The sequence below is a fragment of the Littorina saxatilis genome, linkage group LG15, assembly GCF_037325665.1.
Source record: "Littorina saxatilis isolate snail1 linkage group LG15, US_GU_Lsax_2.0, whole genome shotgun sequence".
Classification (NCBI taxonomy): domain Eukaryota; kingdom Metazoa; phylum Mollusca; class Gastropoda; order Littorinimorpha; family Littorinidae; genus Littorina; species Littorina saxatilis.
The window spans coordinates 41411389-41424439 of NC_090259.1; the positions used below are offsets into that span (position 1 = coordinate 41411389).

Sequence of the window (13051 nt, forward strand, 5' to 3'; positions counted from 1 at the left end):
CAAAGAGAACGGCTTTGTACCGATTTCATTAGATGCCCACGTGTTTTTGACCTCGTGGTTGGTAGGCGTGTCGCATTGTTTTTATTTCTGGCGGTGTCGTCATTTTCTGACGTCATTTGTTCTGGGCCGCGTCACCACACTTCCCCTGCCTGAAAAATGTGACGTTTGTTCTATTTACGTCATTCGAATGTTCGACGTGTTCTTCTTCTTCTTCTTCTTCTTCTGCGTTCCCTGTTCGATGTGTTCGAATTCCCAGCCTGCCAGGAAAAAATGGCGACACAACTCAGTGGCTTCCCTTTGTGTATGAAGAGTAATATCCCTGTCTCCATTTGACCTGCCTTAAATGAGTTGGATAAAGCCCTTGGGATCTCCCCTGACTGTATTCAAACGCAAGGTAAACGGCAGAAGGTCAAGCTGCAGTTAGAACTGTTAGAGCAGCGTAAATCTCCTGCAGCACAGGTGCGTGCAAGAGTTCAATGGATCGAGCAGGGTGAAAGGAACACACCTTTTTTTCTTGGGTTAGAAAAGGCGAGAGCAAATGCAAAAATAATGGAAAGTGTAACAGATGATAATGGACGAATTGTCACAACGCAAGAGAATATTATTCTCGTCCAAAAAACGTATTTTGCTGATTTGTATAAACGAAAAATTGATGAGGGAAACATGAGCTTGAAAACTGACATTTTTTTGGATGGAACAAAGGTTTTAAAAATAAATGATCAGCAGAAAGACAGCTGTGAAGGGGAAGTGGTAGAAGGAGAAGTTTTGTCAGCTCTAAAGCGTATGAATAATGGTTCTGCGCCTGGAATTGATGGATTAACAGTTGAGTTTTATAAGTTTTTTTGGAGGAGCCTAAAAAGGTATATACTTGCTTCTTTTAACTCTGCTTTTAAGAATGGAACTCTATCTAATTCACAGTGTAAAGCGGCAATTACACTGATTCATAAAGGGAAAGATTTATCAAGAAATGATTTAAAGAATTGGAGACCTATTTCAGTGACCAATACAGATTATAAGTTATTAGCGAAATGTGTAGCTCTTCGGCTCGCTGGTGTTGTAGGGAGTGTTGTGAATGAGGATCAAGTTGGGTATATAAAAGGTAGACGTGTCTCAACCTTATTGCGATTAGTTGATGATGTTTTAGAACATGCAGATTTACATAATAAGCCTGGATTGATGGTGTCAATTGACTTTTTTCATGCATTTGATTGCATTTCCAAAGAGTGTATGTTGAAGATGTTTGAAAAATTTGGTTTTGGAACTGATTTTGTGAAATGGGTTGATGTTTTGATGAAAAACGCAAGAAGTTGTGTAAATTATTGTGGTTGGTTATCTGAATTTTTTAATATTGATTCCGGAATAAGGCATGGTTGTCCTTTTTCCGCACTAGCCTTCGTATTAGCAGTTGAATTGTTAGCAATCAAAATTCGAGAGGCCAAAAATATAAAGGGTATGTCATTATGGAACAACGGAGATATGGATAAAGTTTTGAAAGTATTGTTGTACGCTGATGATGTTACATTGTTTTTGCAAGATGAACATGACATGTTCCAAGCCCTGGCTTTGATTGATAAATTTTCGGAAATATCAAGTTTGAAAATAAATCACCAAAAATCCAAGCTAATGTGGTTTGGGTCACGAAAGAACTGTAGGAATGAGTGTTGCGGTTTTGCATGTACAGACAAAATGAAAATTCTGGGTGTATATTTCTGTAATTACATGCGTGCGTCAAAAGTGAGAGAGAATTGGGAAGAGAGAATGAATGTTGCGAAAAGACTCATCTGCGTGTGGGAGAAAAGGAATTTGAACATTATTGGTAAAGTCTGTGTATTTAAAACGTTTATTCTGCCACATTTTGTCTATAAAATGCAGGCGCTGATTGTACCAGACGACGTTCTAACTGAAATTAATAGGTTAATGTTTCGCTTCGTGTGGCGCAAAAAAGACTGCAACAGGAAGGCATTTGAAAAGGTGAAAAGAACTGTTTTATGTAACGAAGTTAAGCAAGGTGTATTGAATATGATTGATTTGCGACAGATGCAGTGTTTCTTTTTGTTAAGCTGGGTTGTGAACCTAACTCGGTCTAATGAAGACCAGAAATGGTCATGGCTCCCAAAAGCACTGTTTTTCCGTTTTTAGAGTCGCTTTGAATGTTTTCTTGCGAACATTAATAGCAAACCATTTAAAGGATTGGACAGTATTAAATCGGAATTTTGGTCCGCTGTGTTGAAGGCATGGCTTGATAATAATCAAGTCGATAATGGCAATTCTGTATCGGGTTTGTTGTGGAACAACAAAGATATAATTTGTCAAGGTAACCCACTCTTTTTTGCGGATTGGATTAAAAGTGGTATAATGTATGTGAGCGATGTGTGTGAGAATGGACGTTTTGCTACCTATGAAGTGTGTGAAACAACTGGCTACACTGCAAATAAATTGCTTGAGTACAATGTTGTTCGTACAGCTGTACATCTCCTTTTAAGAAATGTAGCTATAGACGATGTAAATTGTTCAGTCTGTGACATTCCGACCTTTTGTGGAAAAAAAGTGAGATCAGTAAAAGAAATTCGAAAGATTCTCGTAGGCAAAAAATACAGCCCACCATGTTCAGAAGGATTTTGGAGAAGAAAGTTAGGATTTGAAATTGACGAAAAGAATTGGAACTTAGCAGCCACTGTCACTAGTGAAGTTCGATTACGTGTACTGCATTGGAAAATATTGCAAAACATTTATCCAACTAATATTTTATTGTGTAAAATGAAAGTGAAGGCTGATAAAAACTGTATATATTGTGAGGATAAACTTGATGTATTGGAGCATTTTTTCTTTGAATGCCCAACCGTGCTCAGGTTTTGGAAATATATTGAAATGTACATATTAGTAAACATTGGCGAAAGAATTAGGTTGAATGTTACAGATGTGCTTTTTGGTATTAAAAGTAACAGCAAAAATATGAAGAAGATTAATCATATTATTTTAATCGCAAAGATGTGCGTAAGCATTTTTAAAACAAGAAGAGCAAACGCTCGATCGAGTCACTTTCGCAGTTCTGAATATTATATGAGGCATCAGATGGACAGGAAGAAATTGCTATTCACAACACAATGAGTCACGTTCACATAAAATTTGAGCCCGGTCACTTTTATAGTTTCCGAGAAAAGCCCAACGTTAAGTTGTGTGTTGCCGAACAGAAAAGGCTAGTTATCTCCCTTGTTTTTCTGATAACGTTCGTAAAAGGCTACAGATGTAAATACTTTGATGTAAAGAATAATCCTACAAAGTTTCAATCACATCCGATGAACTTTGTCAAAGATATAAAATGTCTAATTTTTCCTTTGACGCTGACCTGTGACCTTGAAAAAGGTCAAAGGTCAACGAAACCATCGTTAAAGTGTAGAGGTCATTGGAGGTCACGACTAAACAAAATATGAGCCCGATCGCTTTGATAGTTTCCGAGAAAAGATATAAAATGTCTAATTTTTCCTTTGACGCTGACCTGTGACCTTGAAAAAGGTCAAAGGTCAACGAAACCATCGTTAAAGTGTAGAGGTCATTGGAGGTCACGACTAAACAAAATATGAGCCCGATCGCTTTGATAGTTTCCGAGAAAAGTCCAACGTTAAGGTGGTGTCTACGGACGGCCGGCCGGCCGGCCGGACGGCCGGCCGGCCGGACAGACTAACACTGACCGATTACATAGAGTCACTTTTTCTCAAGTGACTCAAAAACCGATTCACGATCAACACTGGAAATTATTTTTGGAAATCATGTTGTTTTGAGATTTCGTTAGTCTGACGTTTTATTAATTAGAAACAAATTGTTGATTGTCTCTGATTTAAGATAAAGCATGTAAATGAGAAATTATGTGTACAAACAGAAAACATACAGTTACCATGTTTGTTATCACGTGTTTATTGATTGATTAAAATTTTGAAAAAAAAAAGAAAAAAAAAAAAGTTACTGGTATAAAGGAACTATGAAGCCAAACGCATAGGTCCTCCCCCTTCCCCCCCCCCCCCCCCCCTTTAATACGTACACTTTCACACTCATACAACCAAATGGACACATATTAACTGTGACACACACACACACACACACACACACACACACACACACACACATCCACATCCACACACGAACACATAAACAAACAGACAAACAAAGCGGGTAGATGCGCAGGTCCGCTTCGCAATGCTGTAATAGACGCCCACTCTCACTTTGATAAATAGTTTAAGAAAGGAATCTACTGTCACTATTTCTCAAAACTTCGCTTTCTCGCACTCAAGACGACATGCACAGACACAAAGACACACGGGCACACACACGCCCGCCCGCCTGCACGCACTCACACAACAAACAACACACACACACACACACACACACACACACACATGAGGAAGGGATAATCACACATAGTGCGCAAGTGAGGTTAGAATGGTGAGGTGGGGTCTGAGGCTGGTAAGGGATTTGGGGGTAGGACCGACGAGGGGGCACGGATTCGGCGGTTCGCCGTGTCGAGTCAACTTCATACAGATCTGTGTAGGCGATCAACAGCCCCAGCCGATCTGGATCTGTTCAAGTCAAAAGTAAAGTCAAGGATACGAAGAAGTTTACCGAAAAACATCGATCCCAAGGACTCATGTTGTAACTTTTCAAAGCAGTTACATTCAATCAAAGCTCCATCCACATTAAACCGAACGGGAATCGTCGAAGATCTACGCAACTTCACTGCAATGTCGAAAACGAACTCATAATGTCACCGCAGATCTATAGTTGGTTTTGGTTTTGTGTCGCAGCAAAGAAACGAAGCAAATCTCCGGCTTTTATTTCACACTAAAGAAAACGTTCATTTAGCGGGTTATTAAAATATATTTCTTTTAGGTTGCAAGGCAATGGCATCGCTGAGATTTACTCCTTCGAACACACGACACAGGTTAGAAATTGACTGCATTTGGGCGCTTTTTACGGCCAAAACAGAGTGAGCTTTTTGACGGGTTTATGGAAAAATCACTTTGGGGACAGGTCTAAAATCCTATGTACAGTGCCAAATCATACATCATTCAAAAGAGCAAAGTATGTTCTTTATTCTAACATATGGGCTAGGGTAAGTCATAGATATAAATAGACAGTATCTGTCTATTATATCTGTAGGCACGTGTATTCCATTCCTTCGATAGTCTCGTCATCTACACTTGCGTGAAAAATGCAATTTTGAGTCTGTTTTGCATAAAAGACCTGCGAGATTTGTAGAAGTCAAAACAACAACTTACAGTCCAGCCTCTCAACTTTCGTTCCATGCAATTTGTTCGTCTGTACGTATAGACTGAGGGGTGCCCCGAAATGATTTGTAATCACAACATTCCCAGACTTCAAATACGCCATTGAAAAACTCGTCCACGTGCGTTTTAGATATATTTACTTGGGTGACTAAAACTGTCGTACCTACCAAAGGCCGCTTCGCGTAACAAAATGACTACCAGAGTCGCAAGGCTCGGGATATTTTTTACAAGAAAGTTATATTTCGTTGTTCTAGTCCGAATGAATATGAAGATATGGCGAGTTGAAAACGCCGATTCTTTCGCCAGAAACACGTCTGTTTCCATACGGGAAAGAAGGAATGGACTGAGAGCTACTAGAAGCACGGCGCCGTGCGTACAATCGACCGAATGATGTTATTCACACAATACCATTTTGCCATACCCCAAAAAAAATCATTTGAAAACAAACTAGTTGACATGTAATGAAACTATTTACTGAAATCAAGAAGTATCTTAGTTCTAGCCGTGCATATTGGGCACCCCCTGTCAAATGCACACTGGACCGTGCGTATACGCCGTCGCAATCAAGGCAAGTAACTCAGTGAGTGAAAACATTAGCAAGAACCGCAACTTGAACACACTCGTAACACCTTAACCCAACCACGCCGCACACTTGTAGGGAGTTACCACGGTGAACAAATTCTGCTAGCCACACCCCTCTTGTTTTGGTACGTACAGCACGGGTTGGTTGTCGAAAACATCACGCTGATCGTAGAGTATAAACCCAAAACCTGTTTCCGTCAGTTTGGTGACAGCGTTTCAAACGCAAAAGGAGCAGGGGACCAAGACCCGTCAAAAGCTATCTTAGCTGAAACGTTTAAACTGCTCGGTAACTCAGCCTACGGGAAAACCTTAACTAACGTGGCCAACCATCGTGATATTCATTACGTTTTGTCTGACGAGGCCTCAAAACTGATCAACAACGGTCGTTTTCAAAAACTAACAGAAGTAACAGAGGCTGTCACTGAAGTAAAGATTGCTTAAAAAAAATCAACTGGTCACTTCCCTCTCAGATTGGTTACTTTGTTTACCAGTACGCTAAACTACGCATGTTGGAGTTTCATTTTGATTTTCTAGATAAGTTTGTGTCCAGAGCCGACTACCAGCTTTTGGAAATGGATACAGATTCTCTATACATGGCGCTTAGCGCTTCAACATTAGAAGAGGTGGTTCGTCCTGAACTGCGAGAGCAGTTTTACAAAGTGTATAACCAATGGTTCCCTGCACAAGCCTGTGACCAACACGAGGCAACATTCCAAAACACCCGTTTAGCTAACGCCCCATGGGACGCGACTCTCTGTCAGGCTTGTACAGCGCGTGTCCAGTACGATAAACGAACACCCGGTCTCTTTAAAACCGAATACCAAGGAAATGTGTTCATTGGTTTGTGTTCTAAAACCTACTTTTGTGAGGGAGACAGTGGGAACAAATTTAGTTCAAAAGGTTTAAACAAAAACCAAAACAAACTGAAAAAAAGAGTCTTACCAACAGGTGCTTATAACGCAAGAAAGTGGTGGCGGTACAAACACTGGTTTCAAGACAGACGGAAAGTCTATGTTCACTTATTCTCAAACCAAAAAGTCACTCTCGTTTTTCTACATCAAGCGTGTGATCGCCTCTGATGGGGTTTCAACCCTGCCTACACCCGTCTAACGGGTCTCTTTCTCGGTTTTTTTTTTTACTGTGATACCCGTCTAACGGGTCTCTTTCTTTTTTTGACTGTGATACCGGCTGCCTGTGATATTGTTAACATTCCAATGCCAAACTACTTTGTCGTTTTTGTAAATAAATTGTTAAACCATGTTTTGCTTCTGTAAATAATGCTCGTATTGTTTAATCCCAAAAAAAACCAATGTGGCTTTAACATACCCTGTCAAAACGGTCCCAAGCCCGTGAAAACACAGAGGGAGGGTAAACACATATATGCGACTCTTTAGACAGTCCAGTGAAATGTTAACACTTTTCTGGCTGACTATTGGGGTGTAAAGGTACCCAAAACAAAACGCCGCAACAACAACAAAACAACAACAACAACAAATAAAAATAACCACCTATGTTAGCCGGTGTACTAATAAGAACATGTAAGTAAAAAACCGCTGCCGTCAATCAAACACCCCCAGGGTGTTATGTCACAGGATTACTGTCATTACCCCAGCTGCATTAAGCACCAATAGAAAGGAGGGGCAGTAATCCTGTGACATAACACCCTGGGGGGGTGGTAATTAGTACCGAGCAACCTGTCTGTACAGGCACATGAAATAACATGACAAAATATGAGCTCAATAAAAACCGTTTAAACACAATCCCTCTTTACCACTACTTAAACCCAGGCACCTTAACCTCTAACCTTCTATCAAATACGGCTGCGCATTTTTGGGGGCTGCGAGGGGGTGGTTTATGCGCGATCCTTACTACTAAGACACCAAAGAAAGGGAAAAGATATGAACACAAGGAAAGATCAAAGAAAGGGAAAAGATATGAACACAAGGAAAGATCAAAGAAAGGGAAAAGATATGAACACAAGGAAAGATCAAAGAAAAGGAAACGATATGAACACAAGGAAAGATCAAAGAAAGGGAAAAGATATGAACACAAGGAAAGATCAAAGAAAGGGAAAAGATATGAACACAAGGAAAGATCAAAGAAAGGGAAAAGATATGAACACAAGGAAAGATCAAAGAAAGGGAAAAGATATGAACACAAGGAAAGATCAAAGAAAGGGAAAAGATATGAATGTCATGAAGTGGATTGTAGTGTGAATAAAGGATCTTTTCTGAAAACGTGTTCTGCCCTATCTTATTACACTGACTTCAAACTTCACACCAAAACACTCCAAACACAGAATTTTGGGAGGATGCAGACTTATTATTTCCTCACCAAAATATAACAATTCTTCACTTCAAATACAACAATACGAATCAACCTCTCGAACACACAGTTCACACAAACATATAGTATTCACTCAATGCATGTAAATACATAGTATAAAGATATTTTCTCAAAGATAGATTAACGCACAAGATAAGGTGCTGACAGACACGAGTTCGTATCACGGCTCACTGCATGTCGTCATTTACACATCCTTGTGTCGCTGAATCCCGTAGCTGATGAATTCCCAGAAACTTTCCTTAAAGGTGCCAACACACACCTTTCACGTTTCTCCCCGAGAAACATTTCCGCCATTAGCGAAAAGAACCGTCGTCACTACGACCGGTAACGATGAAGACTCCTCCGTCTAGCCATCTCTGCGCCGATGTGCACCATCGCTCCGCATTCTCCCGTGTAAGGTCCGTCCCTTGTCCACGCCATGGAAAACTCCTCATGGAAACTCCTAAAGAATTAACCCAAGTCTTAATACAACATTCTCTTAAACCATATCTTCTTCCGAAACATTCATGTATCATCTCAGGCATTCTCGTTCATTCTACATTCACATTCCGTCAACAGTCAATATCCAAGCTATACTTAATCTATGAATAACACTACCATACATAGCATCACCATCTTAAACATAACATAAATGCGTAACAACATTTATGTTCAAGAACTTTCCCAACAAAAAACCGTGATACAATCACAAGAATTCTCTGAATACTTCACACTAGAATTTAGTGCACTTTGTATACACTAATCTTTACATTCCAGCTATATATTCAAGCTTCAGTAATATACAACATAGTAAATCATTTACCTTAAGTGACCCGTCTCTTGAAAGAGTGTTTGTCCCCGACAAACTTGACAAACGCCAGACAACCTTCTCTGTCGAGCATCTACAAAATTGTGACGTTATTAAACCCAGACCAGCTACATTTCTCATAAACACAACTCATGTCAAACCAGGGTTTTCTCGTGCAACGCACGAAACTCGTGATAACGCTTCTCCTGTCCCCTACGCATCGCACTTCAATAATTAGGGAGGTTAAAACCACGACGTGGTTTCACATCACAAATATCATACCCACATCTTTGTGACAATCAACACAAGGAAAGATATCAAAGAAAGGGAAACGATATGAACATAAGAAGGAAAGGAGATCAAAGAAAGGGAAAATATATAAAGAAAAAGAAAGACATAAAAGATAGGAAAACGATTGGAACACAAGAAAATAGGTCAAATCGAGGGAGAAGACTCACTGCACACGCCGCCGTCACATATCGTTCCATCTGTGCAGAATGTGCTGTAGTTCCCCGTACAGTCACCGCCGACGTTGACCACTGAATCAATACAAGCACAATACAAGAGCACACAATACAATGAACACAAGCACAATACACAGCACAGTACAATCAATACAAGCTTAATACACAGCACAGAACATTAAATACAAGTACAATACATAGAACACAAGCACAATACAATCAATACAACCACAATACACAGAAAATGACAATCAATACAACCACAATACACTGCACAGTCCTTTCAATACAAGCACAATACACAGCACAATATAATCAACACAACCACAATCAGGGCCGGACTAGGCAAATAGGAGGGTGGGTTGCCAGTGGTGGGTATGTCATATTCTGAGATAGGAAAATGGCCGCTCCTTGCATGAAACAGCATAAAATAACCCCCCCACCACTACTAAAAAAACAATAACCTTTAAATAAGTGAGGTACATGTTTAGGCTATGGGGGGGGGGGGGGTTGCGCAACCCCCTTAACCCCCCCCCCCCCCCCCCCCCCCGTTGTCCGGCCCTGACAATACACAGTAAATTATAATGAATACAACCACAATACATAGTAAATTGCAATCAATACAACCGCAAGAACCTATTTTCAAAACACCAAACAAAACGTTTCCCCCCCTTTTCTATATCCGAACTTGTCCCAACCATGATCTTTAAGCTTTGCATTGGGCCAACAAGACTCGGTCAAAGTTGTGTCTTATCTAATTAGGTTTACAGCTTCAAATTTGTGATAATCAATTACTAAAACCTAAACGCTCAGCCTTTTCGGCAATGTCCTGCTGGTCGGTTTGAAACCCTGACACAGCTCTTTTGACTGCTCCGGTGAGTAAATAACAAGACTAGAAAATCACAGCAACCCGTATTGCTTGCTTTAAAACAATGAGACAGTGACAAAAGGTCAGGTGTCATGTCTACTGTCCCGAATGACACACGATTGCTGACATTTCACCATTGCCAAAAGAATAAACAAATAAGAAATAGGTAGAAAATGAATGTGAAAACTGACTTTGATTGTTGATCTGTATTTTCTATACCACTAACAAATAATCTACTTACACATAGCTGTTTGGCAAATGTATGTTGCATGGGACACACTGACATGAAAGTGGAAGATGTTTTTCCCTCTAGAGAAACTACATATCAAGTTACACTTTTTGTGCTCTTCCATTCCAGTTGGCAATCAATTGTTAACGCATGTTATTAGAAAAAATAGAACGAAAACAGATTAGATAGAATGAAAAATGTACTGGTGATGTCATTTGGGACATACTGACATGAAAACGTCACCTTTTGTCATTGTCTCCAATACATGTACTTCTGAAACAAGTGACGAAATCATTAAGTAAGTAAAACAATCATTGTTGAGTGTGTGTGTGTGTGTGTGTGTGTGTGTGTGTGTGTGTGTGTGTGTGTGTGTGTGTGTGTATGCGTGTGTGTGTATGCGTGTGTGTGTATGTGTGTGTGAATGTGTGTGTGTGTGTCTGTGAATGTGTGTGCGTGCGTGCGTGCGTGCGTGCGTACGTGTATGTGTGTGTGTGTGTGTTACTGTGTTTGTGTGTGTGACAATACAGCTGTACTCACGGCATACTTCCCTGACACAGGTGTTCTCCACATGACAATCTTTGAGCTCGTTCTGATCTGCGCAGCTCTCGCCAGTCTCAAATTCTGGTAAACACCATGTCATTCAAACGTTAAATCAAGCTTTGCAAAAACAAGAGAGACAAGAATTGTGAAGCGATATCAAAACATTTACTCAATCTGACGGCCTGAAACTTAAATATTATAGACATTGCGGGGAAGACGGGACCGACAACGACAACGGAACCGAGACAGGCGTGTTGTCGTTCGGCGTCATCGCACGTACCGACACTAGTAGCGTTTGCGGGGGGGGACGAGCGCCAGTGGCCAGAAGAAGATAAATCCTGGACGCCCGAACGAATGGTTTTGACACGACTTGCAGAGGCGAAGCCCCTCGGGGCATGTTTTGGGTGGTGGGCAACCTTAACCACTTTTTTCACGCGTGCGTATATGTATGTGTGTGTGCGTGTGTGTGTGTTCGTGTGTGTGTGTGTGTGTGTGTGTATGTGTGTGTGTGTGTGTGTCTTTGACCAGCCCTTTCACTATGCCTCTCAGACGAAAGGTGAGCGATTTGAACGATTATTATTCCCCCCTCTGCTTCTTTCTCTCTGTAAAGGTGTAGGGCTAGTTATTTTTCGGTAACTTACCCAACAACCAAAATCACTTACCCAACAACGGGCCTGAATCCTCGATAGCTCACATGTTGATGAGTTAGACTTTGAGGGAACTACTTTAGCGATTGAAAAGTTCCGAACGCTCTAATGTACGAAATATACATCTCTAGACCAAACAATACAAACATTCTGCATTTAAACTGGCAACTACAGGCTTGAACACATTTATCTCCATATAAAATCTATGAGTTTGGTTGTTTTCTAAATCCAAATCTAACGATCAGTGCAGAGAAACTCGCTTTAGATCTCTTATGAGTGCACGCAAACTCCCAAGGCAAGTAACTCGCGTACGACAAGAGTAGTTCCCCTTCCACATTTTCTGAACTGAGTTGCTTGGACAAGAGACTGCAATCCGACGGTTAGTTTTCGACAATATTTCATTTTATAAACAGATCACACGCAACCAAATGCACACATCGCATCAATGTAAAGAACATACAGCGGTTTCATACACTATTTTGCCCCAGAAAACGGAACTTCATACAGTTTTTAACGTTGGAACACGGGTGCAAAAGTTCGTCTGCTTGTCCCATTCGAAGAAAGAACATTTCCTAAGCGATACCACAAAATGATCAGAACACACACTATCTGCCTTTACCGGCACAGCAGAATAACAACATAACTGTGTACTTGATTTTAGTCCAAAACAGGGAAACTGACAAGAAGTGTTAACAGAATTAATTGATTTTCCCTGAACTATACAACCGCGCATTATTCAATCGCCAGCGCAGGTAGACTGGTTGAGTGATTTGGATTCGATCAAACTTTCGCACAAAAATTCCTCTTTTCTTTGAATAGCTGAAGAAAGGAGGAATAAAGAGGTTACATACCTCGTCTCAGTGATTATTAAAAATAATGGTCTCAGTTCGCGGTCATGAAAAAGCTCGCTGAAGCTCGCATTTTTCATGATCCGCTAACTTCGACCATTATTTTTGATAATCACTGAGACTCGGCATGTAACCTCTACTTATCTCACGGGTGTCTCTCTCACGTATGTAGGATAAAAAAAAGCTTTCAAGCACAATAATTTTCTTGACCAAATAAAATTAATGGCTTGCCAAGACAAAGCATGTGTACTCAAACACTTTTGTGACCTCATTTTTGACAGTATGACATCTTACATGATGTTATCACCATAATAGTCTAGCCAAGACTAAAATCACCAGACACTGAAGGCTGTTCTTAACCAGACGAACCTTTGGTTCGCGAACTAGGTTCGTGGGGTTCGGCGAACCTCAAGACTGGTTCGGCGAACTTGTCTTGGTTCTTAACCAGACGAACCTGAGTT

General features: G+C 40.5%; 1 protein-coding gene across 3 annotated transcripts in view; it reads right to left on the reverse strand.

The window, feature by feature from the left end:
- Positions 1–13051, reverse strand: part of LOC138949331 (uncharacterized) — a 617348-nt gene that overhangs the window by 289503 nt on the left and 314794 nt on the right. For all 3 annotated transcript variants that reach the window (XM_070321116.1, XM_070321117.1, XM_070321115.1), the window contains 2 exons: positions 11093–11176; positions 9453–9533 (listed from right to left, as the gene is read on the reverse strand). In XM_070321116.1, coding sequence (XP_070177217.1) covers positions 9453–9533; positions 11093–11176 — 165 coding nt within the window. The remainder of the gene's footprint in view (positions 1–9452; positions 9534–11092; positions 11177–13051) is intronic.